This window comes from Pezoporus occidentalis, unplaced genomic scaffold (assembly GCF_034315485.1).
Source record: "Pezoporus occidentalis ecotype Australia unplaced genomic scaffold, CSIRO_AGI_Poc_V1 ctg105, whole genome shotgun sequence".
Classification (NCBI taxonomy): domain Eukaryota; kingdom Metazoa; phylum Chordata; class Aves; order Psittaciformes; family Psittacidae; genus Pezoporus; species Pezoporus occidentalis.
The window spans coordinates 255,551-282,523 of record NW_026912832.1 but is presented as its reverse complement, the minus strand read 5'-3'; the positions used below and the strand labels follow the sequence as shown (position 1 = coordinate 282,523).

The 26,973-nt window shown below is 35.8% G+C and overlaps 1 protein-coding gene across 7 annotated transcripts in view; it reads right to left on the bottom strand.

The window, feature by feature from the left end:
- The window catches only part of MYO16 (myosin XVI), a 386,124-nt gene that overhangs the window by 149,037 nt on the left and 210,114 nt on the right, over positions 1-26,973 (bottom strand). For all 7 annotated transcript variants that reach the window (XM_062619194.1, XM_062619175.1, XM_062619216.1 and 4 more), the window contains 5 exons: positions 20,730-20,840; positions 18,509-18,574; positions 14,968-15,095; positions 5,507-5,612; positions 1,876-1,993 (listed from right to left, as the gene is read on the bottom strand). In XM_062619194.1, coding sequence (XP_062475178.1) covers positions 1,876-1,993; positions 5,507-5,612; positions 14,968-15,095; positions 18,509-18,574; positions 20,730-20,840 — 529 coding nt within the window. The remainder of the gene's footprint in view (positions 1-1,875; positions 1,994-5,506; positions 5,613-14,967; positions 15,096-18,508; positions 18,575-20,729; positions 20,841-26,973) is intronic.

Below are 26,973 nucleotides of genomic sequence, written 5' to 3'. Positions count from 1 at the left end.
TTATATGATTCATAGACAAGGGCTGTGAATTAAATTGGCAAGAATCAGTAAAGCTGCTTGAAAACTCAACCCCTTCAATATCAAGCAAGGCACCCAAAAACTGGGGGAATACATGGCCTTGAGGCTTCCATTCCTCATCTGAGGAATGGAATGAAATAACCTTAGTTCAGAAGTACTATGAAAATTAAACCATTTATGTATCTGAAATGCTCATACAGTGAAAAAACGTTGATGCAGAACACAGAAAATCTACAGAAAAACTAGAATTCTGCTTTTATAACAGAATACAATGGCATAACCCACACATGAATCAATGAAGGAAATCCAAACTATTTAGTAGCTGATCACTGAAGAAATATAGTCTGCACTGAATGACGCTGAAGAGGGGTGGAAAAATGGCAACATTATATTTGCATGCACAAGGCAACCCAAAAATATTTCAAACAGCTTCAGTTCTGGCATTTCCTAATGTTCATATTTTTACTTTTCAAAATTAGTATAATTTTCATCTGTTTGCGTTTGTGCAACAAAAAGAAATAAAGTGTGCACACAGAGTAATTGCGTTGAACTAAGTATATTGAAATTAAGTATATACAATACAAAGGATTTATAAAATGACAGTTTTAGGGATTGAACTTTATTTTTACAAGTCCAATTCAGAAGCTACTTGGTCCATTCTAATGTTAACATCACTATCTTTATATTCCTTCCACAACATCTTATAGATGAATTAAAAGCAAAGGATCGCACTTTATAGTTTTACATTTTTTTTAAAAATATCCTATCTCTATGGCAAAACAAACTAGGAAAAAATGATAGTAATTTCCCACGCAGTGCCATTTTCACTGAAGAAACTATCATATTTGCTAGGGTGCAGTGAACTCTCTCAAGAAAATGGATTGTGATTCCTACTATGAAATACTTCCAACGAACATTTTTAGGAAACTTCAGAAAGCCTAAACACATCTAAAATTATAAAAAAACTAGTAGTTTACGAAATACTTATTCAATGGAATTTAATTTACTTGGATCAAAAATGTGTATCACCACAGATTTTTTTCACCCAGTAAGATCAATGCAAGTAGTAAACTGTCTGTACAATTATTTCTGTACACACCTCTCACTTCAGCACAGAGTAACTTTAAGATGACCTATTCAGACCAGAAATGAAACTTCTCCCTGACTGCCTCTGAAGATCAGAGTTTTCAGAATCAAACTGAAGTTTTGCCCAATATTTACTTATTTATTTATTTATTTTTCACTAATGAACTCTTACTAGAGACTAACAAACTCCCTCTTACTGTAAAATCAGGCACAAATTGCACACCATCTTACCTCTGAGACAAACAAACATCAGTATGATTCCTAGTTCCTTTAGAAGAAGCTCAAAGCTGTAATAAATTACTTCTAATTTAAGTATTACAGAGTATGTTTGTATTTTATTTGCCCTAAACAGATTTTATTACTTATTTAAGGGATACTTCAAATACCGAATACAGTATTAGATAAAAGTGCAAAAAATTAATCTCTTTGTTACTTTTATTTCACAGTAAAGTGACAGACAGCTGTCACAGTTCACTGATCACGGACATAAAGGAAAATAAGATTTCCTGGGCAATATGACAGGAAACAGTAGTGTTAATCTGTTTTCTTGTCTTTCTCTGCCATCTAGTGGTTGCACAGAACTGAGCTCTCCCTCTTAATGCTGCACTGCCCTTGACAAACTGAACTCACATGCTATTAAACATGTTCCTTTGAGACTCCTTAAAACATCCCTGCCTCTGTCACATATTCTGAAGCCTAACTCTTTGTATGGCACACTGGGATCCCTGATCTCTGGGTGATATCAAAATAAACAGATTAAATGATTCTTACCTCCAGTTAATGTTTTTTGCTTCTCACAAAAGTGTAGCTCAAAATACTTAATAAAACAGCTGGAAAAATCATTCAAGGGTGTCTTAGCATGTCCAAAGGCTTCCAAGATACAGTTTACCTGCAAGACAACAGTAAAGAAATAATAAGAGGGGAAATAAACAGGAAGATACTTCAATAAACATGAGCGAGGTTGGCTTGCTATCAAAAACCGGGTGAAAAAACCAACAACAACAACAAAAAAACCACCCAAAAAACCCCAAGCAAAACAACATTTTTTAGTTAGAATTTAACAAATTCCTTGAATTTTTCTTCTAAATAGAAATAAAAATAAGATAGCTCAAAAGAAAAAAGGAAAAAGTACTGTCAGAACAGCGGAAGTTCTAAAAGCAAGAGGGAAGATAATGGCTCACAGGTGAGTTGTGTCCTTACCATAGTTTGGATACAAGTGATGGGAGTCATATGCCCAGACATGGCATGCTTAGAAAAAGATCAGAATCTTGGAAGGCAGTTATGCTTGTGAAGTTACAGTCAGTTGATACTAATAACCAACTAAAGGAATTTACAAGCTTTATGTGACGCCAGAAATGGCATAAATTATTGATTTCAAATAGAACTACTTAAGTGAAAAACTGATGAAAAAAATAGATTCAGACTTTTTTTTATGGCATCTCTCACTAATGTATTTCCATGTTACATCTTCATGGTCACAGCAATTATTTTTAAAAGATAATTTTTTTTAAAAAAGAATTACATACGCCATCTTTATTCCATGTGTTCTCTGTTTTTAGCTTTTTTGTGTATAATTGGTTTCTTAAACCCCTTACATCCTGAAGAATTTATTTCAGCACTTTCCTCTTTTGCATCCTAAGGTACTGATTTCAGTATGGCCCAAATACACGACTGTTCTCATGTAACAGTGTTTTGCTGAAGCTTGATGACCTAGCTGGGGTGGGGGGAGGGGACCGTGAGGAGACACAGATAATATGTAGTTCCAATCACAAAGACAGAAGTTCTAAAAATCAGACCTTTCAGAACTCTTTGTTGAACCAGCTATTTGTGCAGTAGGTGGCAGCAGAAAACTAGCCAGCCTGGTTTGGTTCCACTCCAGTAGTGTTGCTTGGGATGTATTTGCTGATTGGGCTAATTCAGCACTTGTTTTATCTGTGCAGTTTTATTAGCTTTAACGGTGCTATGCACAACTGCAACAGGAATGTATCCAGGCTATCTTAAAACACCTTAAAAGACAACTAACTCAAAATTTCTACTTGATTCCTCATAGGCGGGATCTGCTACATCTACCTTCACTGTCTGACAGCAGGTGTCATCTATGCTAGTTACAAGGGATCTTTCTTAAAACACTGTAATTCTCTTCCACCTGCACTGACCTGAGTCTCATTGACACGTATGGCTACATCTACACTCTTAAACAAAACAAGACCAGGATCAGGACTCTCTAACTTCAATGGCAAGTGGCATGGTAAGGTTCACATCCAGAGACCTAATTAACACCTGGGTTTTTTGAAGAATAGGGTGGACATACTGCTGTGAATGGTCCCTGGCATGTGCTGTCCTCTGAACTGTGCCCAGAGGACCTGTTGGTGACTTAAAATGTGTCAGAGAGCAGGTTAACAACTGCATGTTAGGGACTGTTCTGTTTACTGCATAGATGTAGAGTAGACTTTGTAGACTAAAGTTAACTAGTTTTCTCAATTAGGCCTAATTTTCTCAATTATCCCACACTGATACCTCTTCTTAATGGAGGACAACAACTTGTTTCATTTGCATTGGATCATGACAGCTGTCCCTGGGAATTTTCCTCTGGTCAAGAGAAGATGCAGCAGAGACAATACTACTTGCCACACCTCCTGATTCCCACTGCTGCCATATTAGTATCTAAAGCACACAGTTTCCAGTTGCTTATTCACAAAGTTACTTATTTCCTTAGTTTTACTCATCACTTAATCTGAACTTCAGGAAAGAAAAGGCCATGGAGAATCTGACCTGAATTTTGCAGTTCTACTTTCAATGACATCTATGGCCTGATCAGTTCAAAACTGTGTAGGTAGTAAATAAAAAAAAATACATAGCAGAAATAGATATCTCTTGTAGATCTGTCTTCTGGGTTTAAAATAAAGTTTACTGTCCCTATAGAATGGTATTATTGTGACACTAGGCTTTAAAATTTAAATCAATGAAAGTGAAAAAATAACAAGGGTTTTCTTAACATTGTCACATGAAACCTAGATTAAATGTGTCAGTTTAGTTCATCAATGAATCAGATAACACTGTGCAAAACACTTTAACATAGCAATTGTATGACTACATGAAGTAAAATAAAGCTATAGCTTACTCAGTCGCGTTTTTTTCAGTGTCATCAGGCTTTTTCGACGTATTCAAAAACCAGAAATGCAACACGGTTTTCTAAAAGCCACCCAAAATCCATCAGACTTTTATTATCTTATCAGCTGGAATGTATAAAATATGAACCAGTGTGTCTTTCCCACATCCCAGTAATCCTGCTTTGTAGGTTGCCTGTTAGTGTCAGCTGTTACTTCCGACATACTTCTATCATCCTTATGGACTGAATACATAATTCAGTAAGAAGGCAGTGTGTTTTGAATGATGCATGTGATGCTATTAAAAAAACCCAAAACACCCTGAATGATTTCTAGAGTTCTGTTGAATATCGCACATGTGGCTGATGAAAGCTAAAATGAAAGTATCTTGGGTTGACTGTAAGTGCTTTTATAGAGGAAAGTCACCAGAGTAGGTGAGTCTAAACATTTCTCTTTTTAAACCTGAAACCCAGAACTGAGCTATGGCAATGCAGACTGCTAAAACTGTCTCAGAGCTGGGATCTCAGATGAGAAGTTTCAGCAGGAAAGGCAACTTTTTAAAAGAACTTGAATCAGCAATTGAGGGTTCAGTATCATTGAAAATGCCAGTATGAACCTTTACAGCTATAACAATGAAACACGAGTTGCAGTGTTTAGTCAAAAGAAACTTTACAATGTACTAGCAAGGACACACATATATCTGATATGTGAAACAGGTTGTCAGGATTTTGTGATATACACATGGGGCAGAATTTGGTTCTGCTACTAGAGTCAAATATGACTGAGCAAATAATCAGAACTCTTTTCTATTTCATAAATATATTTCGTATGCAAATACTGGGCTATATAACTGTTCAGACCTTGCAGTCTTCCTGAAACTTTCTATTTTCTGTCTCACATACTATTACTTCAGATGCCTCCACAGTTCTTAACACTGTCCAGAGAAGCATCACCACAGCCACACAGATAAATTTATTTACTTACTGAAGGCAGTTAGTACACACTTAGGAGAGAGTACCTTACCACACAAATGTTTCTTATTCACTGAAACACTGCTGTCCAAAGTCACCAAAACATTTAGAAAGAAAACTGGCCTCCAATTTTCAGAGTCCTCCCATCACATCAATGTGAGCTTGATTATGTTCCCATTCAGGTCAATTCAAGAAAGAAACCTCATTTGACTTCAGCAGTGAAAGTAAACCCAGGTGTCTTTTTCCTTACAGTTTAAATGTCTTTGACTATGCAAGAGGCCACATGTTTTCCTTGTTCTACTCAGTGATCAGAATGCTACTTACATGTTTTATCTTTGTATCAAAGATATTTCTGCTGGAGCTGGCTCTGCAAGTGAGGTGCTTCACTATATGTTTGCAGGCTTCAGTCTTCCCAGAACCACTTTCTCCACTAAAAAAATGACAAGGCAAGAAAGAGAGGGGGAATCACTGTTAGTTTCACATTTGATATGTTATTTATATTCTCTGCTAGCTCTGTTTTAATGGGTTTAAGATACCACAGTCAAACTTTCATTTAAAATAACAGAAGGTTTATGGATGGCAAATAATAAAGAACAGAATGTAGGAGATAGGCTGGCTGACTTTGTATGTTCATGAGAGCTGTCAGAACTGTCAAGGTATATTGTCTTGTACCAAAAGCCATGCCATTCAAATCTAAAGTTTTCAAGCCACTTGGAAGGTATTTATAGCTAAGATTTTATCTCCTCCTTTACCTTCTGTGCAGCAAAGTAGCCTGCTTATGCTGCCTAGCTGTCCTTGTAAATGGGAAGATACTACTGTGGTAATGATGGGGTTCAGAAGGAAACAAAAGCACAGAATGCAACAGGAAGAAGGGAAAGGAAATAGGAAAGGAACCAGAAGGAAAGAAACGAAAAAGATGATTGATTTTACAACCTGCCCAGTTTCTGCAGTGCAATACACTCTTCAGTGATACTGTTTCACTTAATTTCTTGTTCATGATGTGGAATAAACATTCCAAAGAATGAGAATCTCTGAGGGGGGAAATGAGCAAAGAAAACAAGGTAAAAGGCAATATGAACAATGGAGATGAGAGAAAGGGAATGGAGGAAAGGAGCAAACTTAGTGGTGCACTTTAAGCATGGAGAAGGAAGGAGAAGAAACAAAAGAGATGGAAAGGATGAAGCTAGTGAAGCCTGATCAAGAAATTCATGCAAGAATTTCTTACTTGAATTGTAAGAAGTTGTTTTCTTTATAGACAACTGAAACAAACAAAATGTGATTTAATGCTCCTTCATTTATCTGCTTGATTAAATTTAAGTGGCTGTTTCAACAACAGCCAGCTAGATTTTTCACAAGTACAACTGCCTTGGGCTTGTCAGTTTTATTATCTGTATAGTTTAGTTTCTGAATATGAGAGGGCAGCAAAATATAGTATCTGTCTGGCCATTGTTTTAGATATTCAGATCTCACGTCAGAGGAGAAATCAATTAAATGAAGAAACAAAAGAGGGAAGGACAAAAAGGTCTTCATACGCAGACAGGATCTCTGCACTATTTAAGCTCATTCAATTCTCATGGGACATACATGCCGATCTGGTGAATATCTTATTTGTTTGCCTAGTAAACTCTAGTCTTAGGTAACAAGACAGATGTCTCATTACTATATGCGATGTGTAAAACTGCTTTTATCTATGTCATTCATGTGTCTATAATGAGTTCAAGTCTGACCCAGAACTACAGGCTCCTATTGGTATCAGTAGGAAGTTTGTCATCCAAGACAGCAAAGGTTTGCAACCTGGATATATGTTATGCAAAGACCTCAAATAATAGCTCACAAAGCCATATTTAACCCAGATCTTAGAATGAAAGAAATCATGTGAAAGGTCACTGTCATAGCTAATATGAAACTAGTATCTCTACAGAAGATCTACAAAATTGGCAGGGTGCTTTGTAGGTGTTGTATCCCTTGCTCGTATCTTCAGCTTCTGACTTTCTGAAAGAGTTTCAAAAGTCAGATGATACTTGAGGTCACCCTCTAAAATCTGCATGCATCTTTGCCCTTTTAACAATGACTTCACTCTCCAAATGCTAATTGTACCATGGCTGCCTCTGTTCTTATGCAGCATTAGCCTTCTCTTTTTTTAATAGTATCCAAATTACAAGATCCTTTGCCTTTTATCAGTGACAGGAACAGAAAAAAAGTGAAGCAGGACATTAGTCCTGTGATACTTTTCCCCTAGATATTTCACACCTTTGCAAATTATAGATCTTATGCCTGTATTACCCCAGAAGTCAGTGAGTTTACAGACAGATATAAATCCATCTTGCACCACCTCTCCTACTACCCACTCACACAGGCCAGTCTTACTGGCACCTGTGTGTCATGATGATGAAATAATTTTGTCCCTCCACAACATAGTTAATCCAAAATCACAGCTGCAACCTGCTATCAGTATACCACAGGTTATCATCAAGATTAGGTACAGTGGCTCTTTGGTTATTTCAGCTGTTAAGGAACATCTCTGAAGTTAAAACAAACAGAGCCACTGAGCAGAAGTATTTATGTATGTTTGAAAATCAGACCTGAACTAATTCATAGTTTGCAACAGCTCACAGTTTGCCCAATGTGTACAGCCCTTTCTATACTGCAGATAGATATTTCTGTGGATTCTGAGGTCTGAACAAGACTTGATATTTAACAAATTGTAGCATTTTATATTTTGTTTGTTTAGGCCCAACCTCATCTTATGCTTCTACAGCATGAGGCTTTTCCACAGTTATCAGGCTGGAGTTATTTTTCAATAAAACTTTCTCACAATTGGAGAAATTTGGAGGGGGAAGATAAGCTAAAATAACATTTGACGCGTTATTATTATTACAAAGCAGGCATGCAAACTATAATTAAAAATAGAAAAATGCAAAGAATGCTTCTTACACAAAGAAACTGGAGTGTTCGCCATAGGTTTCCCCACTTAATAATTAATTTGTTTCACTTTTTAAATAAAGCTATGCTTTGTTTTTCACTGCAAACTAACTGTGGCTCAGAAAACACAAGACCATGTCAGTGTATACAAAATGGACAGATTCTGTTCCTTCTTCAATATTTCTTCTCAAGATTACTGTTTCCTAAACATTGCAGTGACACAGCTACAAAGACTTGACACTCTCAGCTCAACTGTTAATTTTACAGTGTGACATTTTGTCCAGCAGTGTACTGGGAGCTTGATGAGTAAACTGGTTTCTAGAGTACAGTTCAGGGGTCAGAATTCACTAGAACTTGGCTGCTGAAAGCGAAACTCAATGTCGCTTACTTGCTGTGTGCATTTCACTCCCAGTGAAATACAGATTGAAGCACTGAGAAAGAAATGCAATGTTAGGTGAAGTTTTAATTATTGATATCATCGTTTGGAACATTTGGGGCAATAAATGAAAAAGTAATTGAGCACCTTGAACCACATCTTGTTTATTCCATTTCCTTTGAGGCTGAATAAAAATTTTTGTAAAGTTTCCATTGCCCACAATGTCTTTGCTTTAATAACTTAATTCTGTTTAGAAAACAATTCCTCTTCTCTATTTTAAATATTGTTTTTCACCACTGTATTTTTCAAAATGTAATTTACTATATGAACAAAATTCATTAGTTCCTTAGAACTTTTGTTTGGAGGTGAAGGACAAGTTAGAATCACAGCAGAGAAGCATTCTTCCACAATAAAACTGCCTTAGAAGGAATTACAAAACAGGCAAAGCAAAGAAGGCAAAGAGAATTTTAAATCCTGTGCCCACCATGGGCTTCAGGTGAGTTCCAGTAAGCTTTCTCATTTTGTCTCTTCTTTGGCTTTCTAGCTTTCTTATATAACTACCAGAGGGAGGGCCTGGTTCCTACTATTTCTTTATTAATATTTTGTTAATACAACCTTAATTACAGCTCTGGTCTCCAAATCTTAAAATAATATGACTAGTGGGGAAAAAAAACCCACCCTCTGTTTTGAAATAAAACATTCATAACAATAATTCTTATGAAAACATCCAGTTAGAAGTATGGAAATAGAAAGACATGAAGCAAAGACCACAAGACGTTCTACAAAGCTGGGGAACTAAAGAAGCTAAACCCTGTAAATCCACTGCACTTGGATTATCATCCAGCTCTTCTGTTATCTTGTGCCAGTCTAACTGGGTCACTGGGCCACTCATGCAGTGAGCTCAGAGCTAATCATGTGCTTGCCAAACTGCTTTGCTGTTCCCTTTCAGAATAGCTGTGGTTGGAGCTACAATGACTAAGTGACGGCTCCCCAAAACCACAAAGCCTGTGTGAATACCCCGGCTCTGAGAACACCATAGCTATTAGCGGCCAGTATGTTCAAAAGTTACTGGCTGGAGGGTGACTAGGATGTAGAAAGACAGAACCATCATGCACAGCTAGTTAACAAAGGAAGCCCAGCTAAAATAGTCAGAAAAATAGCAAACCCCAGACAAAATTTTAAGAAATAATTCCTGCAAGCACTGAAAAGTACATCTTGCTTACTCTAACTTTCTGCATATTAGTCAGGCTTCTCTAAATTTTTATGAATTCAGATAACTGGCTCATTATTGTTTGAGCAAGTGTCAATTTCAGTATAAACGAATCCTATAAATCATCTGTTTATGGAAAAACATAACAAGACATAAAACATGTAAGGAGGAATGTACCTGCCATTTCAGACAATAAAAGTGACAGCGGTTTATTTGTCTGTGTTCCATTTTCAATACTGACCAAAGGTATCACATTCAGAAGTGCAGGAATACTTAACAAAACAAACAAAAAGCTCTACTTCTTCAGTACTTAAATTATAATCAGAAATGATGGAAAACTTCTGACAGAATTTGTTCAGATAAGATTTCCACCAATTTTTAAAACATGAACATAGATATGCATGCTATTTTGTATGAACTTCTGAAACCAATCTCATTCTAACACCCTAAATGGTGATCATTACTACCTAAAACTTCCGTTCTGACAGTATGATATATCCAGGGAAGAGAGAATAAACTTACAAAATTTTAGTGGGCCAGAATAATTTCTTCTTAATTTGCAGAGTATATAGGTGAGCCACTTGGTCTTAATCTAGGACTGCGGTTTCAAGATTTAAAAATAAATATGCAAGAAAGACTGCTAAATATAATGTGTACTGCAGTAGCTCACTGCATGTATAATATATTTGATTATAATTTAAAAAAAAAAGTATTAACTTGAACAGAATGCCTGTGGAGGAAAAATGAGGAAATAATAAGCTTTCAAAAGGAGTTACACTTTAGAAGACAAGGATTTCTCTCTGTTCCAGATTATTTGGCTTAAAAATATGATTTATATCACAAGAAAACAATTAGATATTGATACTCCTGGCTGCTAACATATACAAAATTGTAACATTTCATTTGATATATTAATTATGACTTTTTTATTCACCAAATCAGCCATCACCATCCCATAAACCATTGGCTTAACTAAGGATCCTTAGGTTTTAACAAGCCTATAAACTATCCTTAAGCTTCTTAGACAGCTTCCCACTTACCTTGTCAGTGCTTAATGCATTTTCATATCCTGAATAGCAGGAGCAAAACGCAGTCGATGGAAGATAATTACAAAAAGTCTATCTTTTGGCTATACAAGATCGTAACATCATGTTCTTTTATTCTGTAACTTTTTTTGTAGTTTATACAAAGCCAACTCTTTGTGTTAAGCATTATGAGTGATGACTGCTTAGTATAAACTAAAAGCAATTCTAAATAACTGGCAGTAAATTTTTAAATAATTTGGCCAAATGCTCTCCTGTTGTAAAACACCAGATTTCAGTGAGTGAACACTTGACCAGCTGTGAAGTGACCAGATTAAAAAAAAAAATAAATTAAAAAAAAAAAAAATAATAATAATAATAAAGCTTGTAACATGGTAACCTCATGGAGGAAATCAAGAGTAAAGCTTCAGAAGAGAAGAAAGTAAATAAATAAGCTACAAAGCTTGATGAAGATGGCAGGATTAACATGAATATGGGTATATTTTTTGGTATTCTTTCCAGTCCTTTTGAAAAGACATATGGATAGCTTGATGCACTCAAAATAAGTCTTTTGTAAAGATATTATTGTTTATAACAAACTCAAATTTTTCAGGAAGAACTAAGATGAGAGTTATATATACTATTATCATGTGGCTTTTCTCTGGTTGTTAATAGTTAAAACTAGATGCATTTTGAGAATTGCACATGAGAAGTAAAATACTGGTATGGTATTAAATCTCACTGCTCCATATCAAATCACAACATGCACATCAAAACACTAGCCTCTCCTCATGGAAAATTTTTACTATAAAACTGAAGCATAATTATGTTTATAAATTATACTAACAAATTACTTATACTATTAAAGTATTATTATGATTAAAAGGAAAGTAGGCCTAAACATAAAAACAGATTTGAGGGTCTTCTTCTATAACTGCATCTTGTTTCACTTGCTAATGACAACAGAAGGCGAAAGTGTGCTCTCAGTGTGCAGCTCCAAGTGTGCTCATATGCCAAAATGGTGTTATCTTGCATACATCAAGGAAATTTAATCTTGAGATAAGTGCATAGACACAGGGTTAATTTACTTTCACTGGATTTACTACTAGTAAAAACAAATAAAACTAACACCCTTCCAATTTGGTGTGGCTATTTTCCTCTTGGCATACCGATAAGCCTCATTGTAAGAGCCCTGACTTGGACAGTGTCACATCAACCATTACAATATTACAGCAACAGCAAACATGGTATTGGGATTCTGGAAACTATTCAGTCTAAACCAAAACCACTGCAGAAACTGGTGGGCCCTGCCAGCCCTGCTCTGGCAACTCACTGCCCTTCTAGGGAATTTGGGTTTGGAATGGATTTCGGTTAAAATAGCTCCTAATGTCACCACCACCTTCGCAGGTATAATTTTGACCTTAGAATGAGTGTTCCTCTACCCCAGTTCACCATGCCACTACCTCAACATCTGTGTTGACACAAAGGATGGCATGAAAATGAGGAAACAAGCAGCCAAAGGTATAAAGACAAACGCAATACTAGACAGCTTATTCCAGTGTAACGTTCTCATGGATCTATGAGTCCTTTTTATTTGTTTACCCACTGTCTCCTTCTTTCTCAGCAGTTATATGAAATGGCCTTTCTAGCTGCAGAGTGCTTTTCTAAGCTGTCCCATCTTTGTTCAATCCTGTTATTCCACATTAGAGGGAAGTGTATGTTTCTAACTTTTAAAGTTTGCTACTGTGTGCATTCATCGCACTATATATATGCATGCACAGAAAAGTATCCACAACTCAGCTTTGTAACTGAAGGTATTTTGGAGTATTGCAGGACTGCAGAATTGTGGTTATTTGGTTCTTATAGGAAATAAAATTGAGATCTTGAAAATTTCTCCATATAACCCTCTTCAAGAAAAAAATTAAGGAAAAGCTGACTGAATGCTATACCACATGCCCTCAGGGCCTACTCCATGCTGTTTATTAGCATAGATGTATGCGACGAATCATTTCCCCACAGTGGTGGAAAAATCTTCTCTTGTTGACAGCTAATGTTGGTTTACAGCTGAAATAGCAAGAAAGCAGAAATCCATTTTGATCACACACATGCACACACACATGATCAGGCGATAGCAAGGGGGTAGATGAATAACTTGAGTTACGTTATGGATATTTTTCAGATGATTATTGTCATTTTTGTTGTCAGAGAGCCAATGAAAACTTCCTATATCAGCTTTACTTTTCAGATATTATTTAGATTATAGCAATGGACTCAATTCTCCTATAATGAGAATATCTCATTTTTATTTCCTCCTTATTAACTTCTGAAAGATCCCAATTACTTTCTCATTTAGTGCTCGCAGAAGAAAGTTATTTAAAAAGACCTGTTCCTAGCTGTTTCTGTTGAGTTGCAGCTATACTTATCTCCTATTCTAAATTACCAGATGCTTTCTTTTCAGCTTTCATTTTCACAGTTTTGCTCTAATTAATTATCCACATAAGGAATACTTTAGGACAGTGTATCTATGATATGCCTAGATGTCTAGATATACAAATGACAAATGCTGATGCTATCGACAGAGCATTCTCTTGTCAAATTCTCCATCAAGTGACTGATTTATAACAAGATACAGGGGGCTGGGCAGGGGTGAAGACAGTGGGGCTTAACACATGCCTTGACATCCTCATATGAAATTATGAGTAGCTTTATCAGTATCCCCCAATATCAAAGCATTCATTATTAAGTACAATATTTTTTGTGTACTACTACCAATACTTAACTTGGCAGTGGGCCTTTTTCTTGAAGTGTTAGTAAATATTATTTTCTGCTTCCTCTCTGTCTACACTTACAGGCAACTTCACCAACATATTAACCAATTAGCAAGTGTCTCAAATTCCTCCTTTGAAGAAAATGCTGAAAACAGTGCCTTTGGATATTTCTTTTTTTAATCAAAATTATTATACCTAAACAAGAATTGATACTTACCACAAGATAACAGGAACATACAGTAGCAACTTCCTAATATTGCTTGTACTTCTGGCTTAAATGTGAATGCTCTCTGGATAAAAAAGTAACTATTCCATTCTGATTAGGTTATAAAAAAGTTACCATTTGTTTCAACCAATTGACAGTTAGTTCCACAAATGAATAGTTTATACATTTCCAATTTAGAAATTTTTAACCTATGTTGTTTTATGAACTATGCTTTTAAAGGAAACATTTAATTACAATATTCATATGTATTTGAAGACTTAATACAGAGAACTTCAATGCTCACAGTTGTCTTGTATCCACATAAACAGAATGCAACATAATTGGATTGTATTTATGTGTTCATTTTTACTACTGAAACTTTAAAGCAGCATTTTTAGCTGCTTTTCATTATCATATCCTCAACATTTCATGTTATTAAATTTTCTTATAATTAGAGGTAACTCAAGAGCAATAACAATATTTATCAAATGGATAAGCCTTTATTCCTGGCCATAGCAAAATCAACCTGTTGGGTTTTTTTTTTCGTGTCTCCCATGAAGTTCTGCAAAACCTTGCCAATATTTCAGAACATTGCAACTGTCAAAGTGACAAGACTGAGTAAAAAATTTCTTTGAGCAACTATTTTAAATCCACCAGACTCATTGCTTTCAGGTGGGGTGGAAGAGGAAAAAGGAGTAACAGATTTGGGGTGAAAAGTTCCAAATGAAATCAAAATTTGTCCTGGCATATTTGGGTTTCACTGGAGATTTCTCATACATTTATTCACAGTCTTGAAGTTATTTATCCTTGAAACAACACTGTGAATAAAGGAACTGGTTAAAGTCCTTTCTGAAGTTGGAAACCTTAATAAGCTCATGGCCACATAAACATGTGAGGCACAGCAGATGCTCCAATACAGGTGCCCCAACACCGAGGTTTATAATCTAGTCAAGCACTTCCCATTTTTATTGTTATGAGATTCTAATACTGATCCATACAACAGCAGGCACACACAGCAGTTTTGAATTCCTTACTATTAACTCTTTGTTCCTAATTAGATGCAACTCCATAGAGTGGCAATTCCTCAAGAGGATTTATGAACTTCAGAAGTAATTAAACCTTTTTCAGTTCTACTTTGCTCTAATGTACGGTACAAAGAACAGTATGCAGAAAGAAATCAGTTGGAGGAAAAAATAAAATTAAAATCTTAACTGCTGAGGCCCAGGGGAAACAGCTGAAAGGCAGGAGTTACAAATTAGTTAATAGAAAGATAAATTTTCACCTGAGGATAAAGCACTGAGGACGTTGCTCCTTGAATAGCATGTGGTAAGCTCTTTCAGCACAGGAAAATATATGTGGGGGAAGTGAGGAACACAGTTTTCCAGAGTTACTTAAATAAAGCTGAGTGACCTGAAAAATTGCAGAAAATTAACACAATCAATACATTTCAAACTGATTATATTTCACCCTCCTAATCCTGGGCCTTTTGTAAAGCTCACTAAGCATTATGAACAGAATCTCTGTACGTGTATAAGAGGTACCATTACAGTATCTATGAAGATTTTAATTAAACAGAGCTGTAAGCACAGATCTGGTTATCTAATAGAGATATAACATAAACATAACTAGAGGGCTCAACAATACTGGTCTGTGCACTGAGTAAAACAAAACCTAGTAAGTAAGTTAGTTGTTTATACCTCATGTTTATAGCTCTTCAATGCCTTAACTTCAAATTCATTTATTACATGTCGGAGCAGTCTCCCACAAAGGAGCTCCCTGCAGTATAGAATAACTCTTGTGGTACACATAGGAGACAACATGTACAGTCCTTAAAGCTTACTGAGTAGAAATGATAATCTGCTACTTAAAACACTAATTTTTTTCTGAGGATATCCTGATGTTCTTCAAGCTCATATCAAGTAGATTTTAGAAAAATTACATAAATTCCTAATATTTACAATTCTGCTCTTTCAGAATAAATACATATAAAGAAAATACAGACCGTGATTTAGATAAGATTGTGAGCAGAAACACCACACCATTTTACAAATATTCTTAAATAAATATTTTACCTACCTTTTTATATGGCTTTTTTCAAACCCTTTCATGGGTTTAGAAAATTAACACAGGCTCTACAGAAACCCATGGCTGCTGGGGGACAACTGGAACACTATGAAGTATTTAGAATTATACTGGTTGCTGTCACTTAACCAAATCACTTCCTTTCCATCATGTCTTGTTTTCTGTAACTATTCTAACATCCTTTCCACTACAGTGCCATCACATATTTGCTCCTTTCTCCAAACTAATCAGGTGCTTACCACTCCTTCCCATCCCATGCCTGTCATTTATTTAGATACTAAACTATTGAATCTTGAGGCATCTACAATGATGTGGCTGAATGAATCCTCCAGAATACATCCCTTTTCTCATTCAGGCCTTTGAGCTACTCAACTAAACAAGATTAAATACACACCGATTCTCAAGAAACCTTTTGGCATATCACAAAGAAAGAAAAACCTTCACACACTTAATGCTCATTATATAATGTTGCAAAAGCTTTGCATGCTTCGATATTTGCCTGTATACCAACTTCAAGCATATATTTGGACACAAGTAAATTCTGCACAAATGTAACAAAGCAGGATGGCCATAGCACAAGCACTTCTACCAACAGTTAATTTTGAAGTGACATCTGTGTGTTCCTGGTAGAATAGTGGTACTGTAATGTACAGTGTAGTAGTACACTCTATTTATGTGTAAAAATGCATTAATATTATCACCTTGCAACTGCACTGAATTGCATACGAAGCAACACATATAAGTGCCCATTAACATAGGATCCTTTATGGCATTTCTGAGTGAATAATTGCTTAGAAAAATATTTCAGTAGAATTCTATTGGAAATAAGTGTGGAAGATTAGTGTAGGGTAAAATAAAGATTGCTGAGGACTTATGAAAGTGTTTTTGAAAAAGAGAGGGAAAAAAACTAAAGTGTTGCTGTTATTGAAAAATGTACATTATAAACTTTTCATTGCTTCATCCTGGTTTTAAAAGTAGTATCATGCCCAATACGTCTTTGCGTTCTTTTATGGACAGCTAACAAACCACACACCTGAAAAAAAAAAAGGCTAACTAATGAGCCACATCGTATAGCATGTCAGTGTCTACTAAGGAACTGACATCATATATTGTTATTATGTTAACATACAGACCATCAAACACTTACAGACTTCAATATAATACCAGCTAAGCTGCTGCAGTGCATTTGAGCATTTAAAAAATCATGGAAAAGAGCTATTTTACAACCATGTTCTTCTGGTCACCTGGGAAACACCTACCTAATGCACAATACCATGCAGATAGTAATGCTGGAATAAAAAAAAAGTGATATTGCAAGGTGACCAAAACAATTACAGGACAAAAAGTGTCTCATGCTAAACTTGCTAAAATAGATCTATTATGGAGAGCTCAAGAGAAGATGCAGAAAACACTCAGGAAACATTTTAACATGCAAACTTGCCACATAAACTCTTTACAGTTTTCTTTTGGTGCACAAAACCATGCCACTAATGCAAAATACACAGTGACAGGAAACAATGCCGTCATCTAAAACCTTGGGGATGATGGATGATTTCCATTTCAAGAAACTAAATTTAGTCTCCCAACTTGAAATCTGCTGCTCCTGCCATTGAATGTCACAGTGTTTCTTTCTCTCAAATTTCGTACCAATACACACAAAGCCACATGACATGGCAAACAGACACAGATTACAATTTACTTCCCAAACTTTGCATCCTCTACAATTCTTGTAAGCTGAATGAACATATTTGAACATTCCCTAACACAACAGGGAGCCTGATCTCTGTGCAGTAATGTGATCCCAGTGCATCAACAAGAAAATAACTTGGGGGGGGGGGGAGGGAAAGAAGGGGGGAGGACAGACACAACACACCTACACACTAATTAACAGTTACGCTAACATGCTAATGCTATGTCTCTAAAATGGCTGAGGATGAAGTAGAGATGAAACATTTGAATTTATGTTACTCCCACTGATCTACAGCATCTACTTAAGTTAGTGTCAATGTCTAGGTACTGAAATAATAAGCCTCTTGTAAATCATAGCATAATTAAGTCTGTCTCATAAGTGAAAGATTAGAAATCTAAGAGTACTGTTACTCAGGAGAGAAACATCTGAAGCACTTCTTATATGGCTTTATGCATATGACTGTGCACACATGGACTCAAATCCCTCTTGCCCATACACTGCCTGTGCCCAACACAAAACACCTCTTTATGACAGCCCCAGTGTACTGCTAAGCTCATGATGAGCACTTCACACTCATTGCCTGTAGCGTGTCTGAACAGAGTGGTCTGGTGTGGAGCACAGACAGACATTTTGAGCCTTTCTGTACTATTCAGGGTTGCTATCTCCATAATCGTGTTTTGGGCAAGGGGGGGGGGGGGTGTGTGAACTCAAACAACCAATGCATGAAGTATGCATCTCAGTTTTGCAAGTTTAGCTGTGACAGAAACCACCAAAGTCATGTTATACACCAAGAATGATTTTCAAACAATAGGAAGTGCTACTGCTCATACAAAACATTATCAAAATGGCTGTTTTACAAATAAGACACAGCAAAAAATGGTGGTATCTTGGAAGAAATAAAAAAAAAAGGTAAAAAAATTAAAACTAATACGTTCTCAACATAAAAATGGCATGCATGTTAATTAATTTCATGGGTTTGGACTGCCAGATGGATTTTACAAATTCACTGAAAAAGATCCACACTGTAACATTTTAAAGATAGGATGCTTACCATGGCAGAATAAATAGGAAGTTCTTTAAATGGGTTAACAAGCAACAGTATATCACCAATGTAAGTCTGAAAAAAGAAGATATAATTGGTTTACTAAGTAATAAATTAAATCTTTAAGGACACTAATGACTTTCTTCCAGAAAGGATTTTTGGCAAAACCTCTTAAATCCAGCTATCAACATGTTAAACATAATTTGCAAAATCAGAGCTTTTAATTTCATAACTTTAAATTGAGGTCTAAAATTACAGTTCAGACAGCATTAATTATTCTTTTTGTAATAAAACTGATTTATTCATAATGGAAAATTATGCACAGAATTGCACTGCATATATTACTGGTGGATTATTTGAAAGTTAATTTGTCATTTACCATTTGTTAAACTACAAAAATGTGACATGCCTACCACATAAACAAGTTCCAAATGCAATTTTTTATGGGATAGATGACATAATTTATAAATACTATATTGATTACCCAGAACTGATACATTAAAATTTGTTGCTTGTGAAATAACACAGAGCAATTGATATATATGAAAGTATTTCTGCATATGTATGTGTATATGACCATATGTACATGCATATGGAAAAAAACAATCGTGGCTATATTAAAATTAGTGAACCATCAACTACTTGCAAAGGTGCCAAGATTTTATTATTTCATATTTAAACATTCATATGTGAGCATAAGATTGTAGGTCACCCCTGCTGATACACTTCTCACTTCAGATAAGTAGTTGCTGCTTTATTATGCTCTTAGAATGCAAAAATGCCAGATCTCTGACTCTGAAGAGGTCAAACAGCAAACCATCATGTGAACAGTCCCAGTCATGCTGCCTTTTTCAAAATGAAGTATCTTGATTTGGGGAAGTGGAAAATATTGCTTTTCACAGTAAATGTAGTATTTTTCTTCTGAAATGCTCTAATTTCTCTCTCACCTACCTGACTTCACTGTTGGCCTTTTCTGCTGGATAGAACTTGATTAAGCTTCATAAAACATGAAACAGGAAATGTTCAGTGATAAGCAGAATTTTGGTTTGGAATTGGAGTCCAAGGACTTTTCCTTCTAAGTCTGAGAACCAACTCACCCAAAGATGCAAGCATTTCTAGCACTGATACTGACACTGCCAAAGTACGATGGCTGCTGTTGAGCAGAATATTGAGAATCCTTGCCTATAAATTTCCAGAAGTTAAGAATAATGTCCAACCAGGGTATGAGATCCCCTTAGGTGAAATATTTAGTATTTTAACATAAAATAAGACTTTGTTTTTATAAGTACTAACTTTATGTGGATCCTCCCAAATTCAGTTAAAGTTATCTGTGTTTGACATATTTGAAAGTGGGATAAAGAAAAATAAATACTCATAATAAAATAGAATTTTATCCATGATTCTAAAACCCAGAATTTTTGTTATCATTGAATGCTGAACACCTAGAATTACAGTTCCCATAATTTCAAAGGTATTCACAGCAACATGCCAATTCCCCATACCCTTTAGTCTAAACAGTGCAATCAACTTACACATTTAAAAACTATTTGCATGTTTCACATTAATGTGTCACTCAGCTGTTCAGTAATTTAGAAATAAATTATGAATAAGATATGAACAGGGATACAAAAATTTCCAAGTGCAGATTTTTCTCCAGAAGTAATCTATGCTTAGCCACATGCCTCCCCAGTTTGTTATGGCATAACCCAGAAAACCTGCTTTTTGTAATAAAATCTTATTTATAAAATCTTGTTATAATTATTTCATTTGGTATTTAGATAATTAATATTACAATATAGAAAAAAATTTCTGTAATACAAGAAGAGATAAATTTCCCATGCTGAATTCTCAGCTTTTAAAATCTAAATTTCTTTAAAATTTCCAGTAATCATATTCGCTATTAAAATTAAGATGATAAAGATGGAAGGATCTTTTGGTGGTTTGAGGAAGAAGATTACATGTACCCATAGATTTTTAACAATATACTTCCTTTGTAAATAAACACACATAAATTGTACCCAAATTTATCTGAAGTGTTAATCCATTTTTATTTCTGCTTCCCTATATAAACTTGAGAAATTGTGGGGCTTACACACACGTCATCATCCATTAAAATATTAGTCATGAGTCCAGGTTACTGTCTAGTAATTATGACACTAAACCTATCTTTCCTATTCTATCATTTGTTCTTTTTTGAAATCTTATTGTTTATAGATGAATAAAAACTCACATATATCTGATTATTATTGAAACGCTTCTGAATCTCATAAAGCAGGCTGCTGTCTGTTAGCTCACTCAGAGAAGCCAGGTCATCATTTGGAGCTGGAGGCATTAGCTTGATCTAGAAAACACAAATTAGAGAAATAAAGTAACTTCACAACTGATCATTCCATACATAGTGTAATGTTCTAACCCCCCAAAAAAGTATAAACTTTGATTACTAGAATTTGTGGGGAAAAAAAAGAGAATTAGGAAACTGGAAAGTTGTCACTCCTCCCAGACAATCACACATCATTATTCTTAAGCAAGAGAAGAACATAAAAAAATATTATCAATGTTAAGGTGAATAACAGCATGAATCTGATGGGCTCTTAAGAACACAGACCCTAGTACAGTGCCATTTGAAACTCCTGAACCCATAAAGATTCCCAGCTTAAATGCAATTCTCCTGCTCTCTTCATTAAATGTTTATGGCAAAAGAAATCAAGACTAGTTAGTGCACTTGTAAACTATTTATTGTCCACCATTTAACATAGCTCTTATACTACTCTTCGTCATATCAGATTTAAAATTCTATTACCATTTTTCCTGTAGGATAGAAGGAAGTTAATAAGAACTGGGTATCATGTTGTCAAGGAGACCAGAAGAGATTTAGAAGCAGCTACTTTAGCCAAAACTGATGAATAAAATGAGTTAAACTTTTTTGAGATTTAGAAGGAATAATAAAAGCACTGTGAGGCAAAATAAATGCCAAGGGGAAAAAAAAAAAATCCAAATGACAGAATAGGAGGAAAAAACAATCTGTGATAATGGAAATCTGATTAAAGACAAAATAAACACTCATACATTAAACTGTGTGCTTATAAATTATTATCTACACTTAAAATGTAGGCTGTTTCCTTTCTTATGTCAGCTGAAAGAAATGTGAGCATGCTAAAAGAATACCGAGAAACAGAAACTACCATGTGAATGATGGTAGAATTATCTGAATTGTTTGTTCAGCAGTAACTAAAATACTCTCTCAGTGCCTATTTTGAGAATGGACAAAGAAGATGGAATTTGTTCTTTCTACTGTTCTGCTTAAAATAAAGGCTTGGGAGAAAAGCAGATACTGCCCTTTCTTTGACAACAACTCAGCACCCTCAACCTCTGGCAGTGGCAGAAAGTCAGCAGCAGAAGTAGTGAGCAGACTGGGAGATTTGGGCGGAAACATGGAGTTTGCTTCTGGCGAGGAGAAGGCCCCAAAGATTATGGATACTGGTGCTTAATACTGGGGTTCTGGTCCCAAACAACTGAATTTCTATTGTTTCCATACGTTCAAGGTCTAGGGCAGAAATCATGATGCTCTGGGCTCTCTTTGTCAGAGCTGCACTGTGCAATCTTGCTGAAGAATTTAATCTTAATGCAATAAGACTATCAATATCTCTTTGTCTCAATGTTTCAAGATTCTTGAAACATGCACATACTCATTCACATAAAATTTTTAGATGACCAGGAGCAAACCCTGAGAAGTTTGGAGTCCAAAAAAAAGAGCAGGATTAATTACATACAATTTTGTATCTTTTCTATATCATATATCTTTGACCGTGCCAGTATGTTTCTCCTAAAAACAGGAGTACTGAATACCAGTATGAAAATATTCATTGAACAGTTATGAACCAGATGTCATTTCTTACTCTTCTGTTTTACCAAGAAGAAACAAAAATGCAGACCAGACATCACAACACTGGATATCACTTGCCCTTGTGACATAGAACAGAACCTTGTTGGGGTTTTCTGTCTAAATATTTCATCAGCTTTACCTTCCACAGTCCTCATCTCACCAATTTTTTCTTTTTTCCAAAAGACATGTATTCTAAAATGGTGGATTCTATCAAAATGTTACTGCGACTATTCTCCTTTTTCCTTTCTAATTAAAATACTTTCTTAAAATATTTAAATTTTCAGAACATACATTTCAAACAAGAAAACAAGACAAATACACAGCTTGCCCGCCATATCTGTCTGTGTCTTTCTGTCTACCTAGCTTAGAGGTTTACTTCCCACCACATTAAAGTGAACACAGATGTTTTGTCACACACAGCATGGCATTTCTTGCTCTTTTTGGTTTTAATCGTGGCAGTTGGATGTAAGCCTGTCTAGAAAATAAGAATTCCACTTGGCAAAAAAATAAATTACATTTTGACATTTGTTTTTGATGATGCACACCTGAATAGAACAAAATGAACAAAAGAATTCCAATAACTTACTTAAGTGTCTTGTAGAGGGAAAGCAGATGAAAGACAGAACTGTGGCCTCTTTCTCTTATAGTGTGCTCACCTGATTTGCAGGAACAAAGCAGGCAAAGGTCTTCCCTATATTCCCTTGTGTGCTACCAAAACTCAGAACACCTGAGCCAGAGACTGAGCTTCTCTTAGAATCACAGAATCAGTTAGGTTGGAAAAGACCTTTAAGATCACCAAGTCCAACTGCTACCCCAGGACTGCCAAGGTCATCACTAAACCATGTCACTGAGGGCTTCATCTACATGGTTTCTGAACACTTCCAGGGATAGAGATTCCACCACTTCCCTGGGCACTCTATTCCAATACCTAGTCACCCTCTCAGTGAATAATTTCTTCCTAATATCCAGTCTAAATCTCCTCTGGTGCAGCTTGAGGACATTTCCTCTTGTCCTATCACTTGTTACTTGAGAGATCAGCCACCTCCTTGCTTCATCCTCCTTTCAGGTAGTTATAGAGAGTAGTAAGGTCTCCAAGCCTTCTCTTCTCCAGACTAAACAACCCCAGTTCTCTCAGCTGCTCCTCGTAAGACTTGTTCTCAAGACCCTTCACCAGCTTTGTTGCCCTTTTCTGGACCTGCTCCAGCACCTCAATGTCTTTCCTGTAGTGAGGGGCCGAGAACTGAACACACAGTATTCCAGGTGTGGCCTCACAAGTGCTGAGTATAGCGGGATCACTCCCCTGACCCTGCTGGCCACATGATTGCTGATAAAGGCCAGAATGCTGTTGGCCTTCTTGACTGCCTGGGTACACACTGGCTCATGTTCAGCAGTGTAAATCAGAACTCCCAGGTTCCTTCTTGCCAGGTAGCTTTTCTTAATTTGTAAAGATTAAACTTATCCTAAACTGAACACAAACGTCTTAATTTGTAAATAAAAGAAAGGTTTGGATTTGAGCACTGCTTGGGATACTCCGTGTTTTCTGAATTGTTAGCAGACTTTGTTGTACATTCTTGACTCATGCCAGCTAACACTCTTGCATTAGGTATCATTCAGGTCATATGTCAACAGTTATTTCCCACAGGCTGTTTGGGCATGGCCTCATTTTTTGTCTTATGGATGTGCACTGACCCACCCCCCCATAGCCTTTTGCCAGAGAACAGGCCCTGGCTTCTTTTAATTTCATAATCCAGGTATAGCCAAAGATACTGACACTATAGACAGTTAGAAATGCAAAGTGCTCAATTAAACTCCCAAGGAAGGTAATTGAAATCTTTCTCCATCAACTTTTTTTTTCCCCATGAAGTTTAGGATTTAGTGATTCAGCATTTTCTATCAGACTCTGCATCAAAATTCAATGAGCAAACAAATCACACAGAAAAAAACCCACTTCTAAATGCATTAAACTCACAACAACCTATTTTACTTGGTTAATAATAACTTATTTGTGGGCACTTTCAAATTCTGTTCTTCTGTTTTTCTGAGCATACAGATGAGTTTTCTCCATTTTTTCACCTCAGTGCATGCAGGCATCTGGCTATCATCCTGATTGCATGATGCATATTTTATGAGACAGAGAAATAACCATAAATACAACATAAGTTCCAATATAACTATGCCTGTTCAAGTTATTAGGTTTTGAGATTTTTGTAATGCTATCAATGAGGATTCCCATTTACTCATTTAATTACATGAACAGCATTCACTATCTGCTCATATAACATTCTCTAATGATTTTTATTTTTTTATGTACTTATGTCACTGAAATAAGTAAGTATTCTAGCTCTTGTATAATACTATGATATACATAGCTGTCCCTTGTGTATGTGGTAAATGATACTAAAACAATCATAGGGGCATCAGGGGATACCCTATCACCCAGTTCATATAGCCAACAATATGTAAACAAGAATTGTAAGACAAAAGACAAAATATTTTTTTAAAAAGACCCAATTAAGAAAAAGAAAAGGTTTAATCTACATTTATTTGCAGCACGAAGCACGCAATTCAATTCCAGGCCAGTAATTTCAATCTGCTATCAGAAAAATATCCTTCCCAGATGAGGGGAAGAGAAACTGCCAGCTATGATAAAATTCTGGAAATTATTCATATTGCTTTCTTTGTTTGACAGCACAGACCTTGACATTAGAGATGATCAAAGAACATCTTTTACCTAGGAAAAGCAAAAGCTAATACAAGCCAAGAGACCCCTAATGCTTTATCGATGTAGTTATTTGATCCCCATCTCTATGCTTCATGTAATAAAAATATTACTTCATGAGAAATACTATTTTGTTAAGGCTCTTTTTCATCACTTTTGCAATTAAAAAACCTTGAGGCTACATATAAATTTGAGCTGTTAGTTTTCCCAAAGCCAAAAAAGTTACAAGCTTTCTCTATTAAAAATGCATCTTTTAGAGGTAATAAGATGAAATTTTTCCCTCTGATCCCTCAAAAAAGGCTTAATCTACATGTCATATTGCCTAAGAATGTATGATTTTTCTGACACAAAGCGTATGAAATATCATGCTGATCTATTTTAATAATATATGAACATAAAATCCAAGTAATGACTCCACATATCCTACTGAAAAATTAAACAGAACATGATTACTTTTAGTGTAGTTTGGAACACAACTGGTAAAAGATCATGAAATTCATTGGAATTAGCATACCCAATGGCAGGGTTAGTGGAAAGGGGTTATTCAAAGCTTTCCTTTGGTAGCAGCACTAAATAAAAAATTTAATTCCCAAGTTGTGAAATAAAAAAAGAAATGTGTTAATTGGAAGTATCATCTCTGAAAAGTAGTATGCACGTATTATGTACACAAATACAGATACATCTATATATCTACAGTTTGTAATGCATGGCACATGGTATAGAACACAATCCCCATATTCCCAGGGTCACAATTATGTCACTTCAGAAAAGAAAGAAGTTCATACTTTCATTTGTCAAAATATGGGAATTCTTTAGTTTACTAAAATTAAACTGTTTCCTGAAGTGATTAAACTGTTTTACCCTCTTTTGTCTGTAAGAGCCAAAGCTCATTACGCCCTCAGCAAGTGAGTGCTATAATTTTTATTTTTTTTTTTTTAATGCAACCAGTCATTTAAAAACACACTGAAATAGCACAGTTTCTAACTTATCCCCTGTTAGTGCCGATTTCCCAGGTAGGACTGTTCCTGCTTATTCTTTTCCACAGGAGCATCACTCCTTATTCAGCAACTGCAGATACTGGGCAAGGTTTGTAGTTTTTACTGCTTCTAAAAGACCACAAGATATGCATTCCTTCTAGCTCACACAGAGCAGAATTTCACAGTGTTTTCTGCAGAAATTTCTCAGCTAATAGAGCTAAAAGTGATTCACTATTAATTCTGCTGTCCTGTCTTTGAATTGTAACTACTGTGGGAAGTTCCACTGCAGTATGGTGAAACAGCAGAAGTAAAATTCTTGGAAATCTGCCCTGGGACCCTGCAGTGACTCCAGATCATGGTGGAGGACAAAACTATTCACACAGCCTCTGGTTGCTACTTGTCACCTGTTACATCAGCTGTTCCTCTCCCAGTCAGTTTCTGCATGTGTTTTACTACACAAAACTATAAGGCAAAAGTTTAGTTTCAGGATTATGAAAATCTGAATAACTTAGGTAGGTCTGCACCAAAACAGAATCAAGCAGAAGAAAGTATATGTGTTCCTGTCCACTCTTCTGTTGAACATCTAGAAGCAAGCAACAGTCTCAGCAAGACCCTAGGCTAAATGCCCCTTTTCCTACAGTTATATTCCTCTTAACAGGGTTGCAACCGTTTACTTTTTTGACCAGCAGTGCTTTTCTTTCAGATTGACTGTGATTTCATCATATCACTGCACAGTCAGCAAGGCCAGAAATTGTATGACATGAAAACAAGATGTAAGCCAAGTGCAAAACATGTTGTGGTATCTTCTGACTGAATAGGGAACTCAGTGCTCTATGGGATCCCAAAGCTGAGGAATTTCAGAGACTGACTCATATGATTGACATATGAACTCACT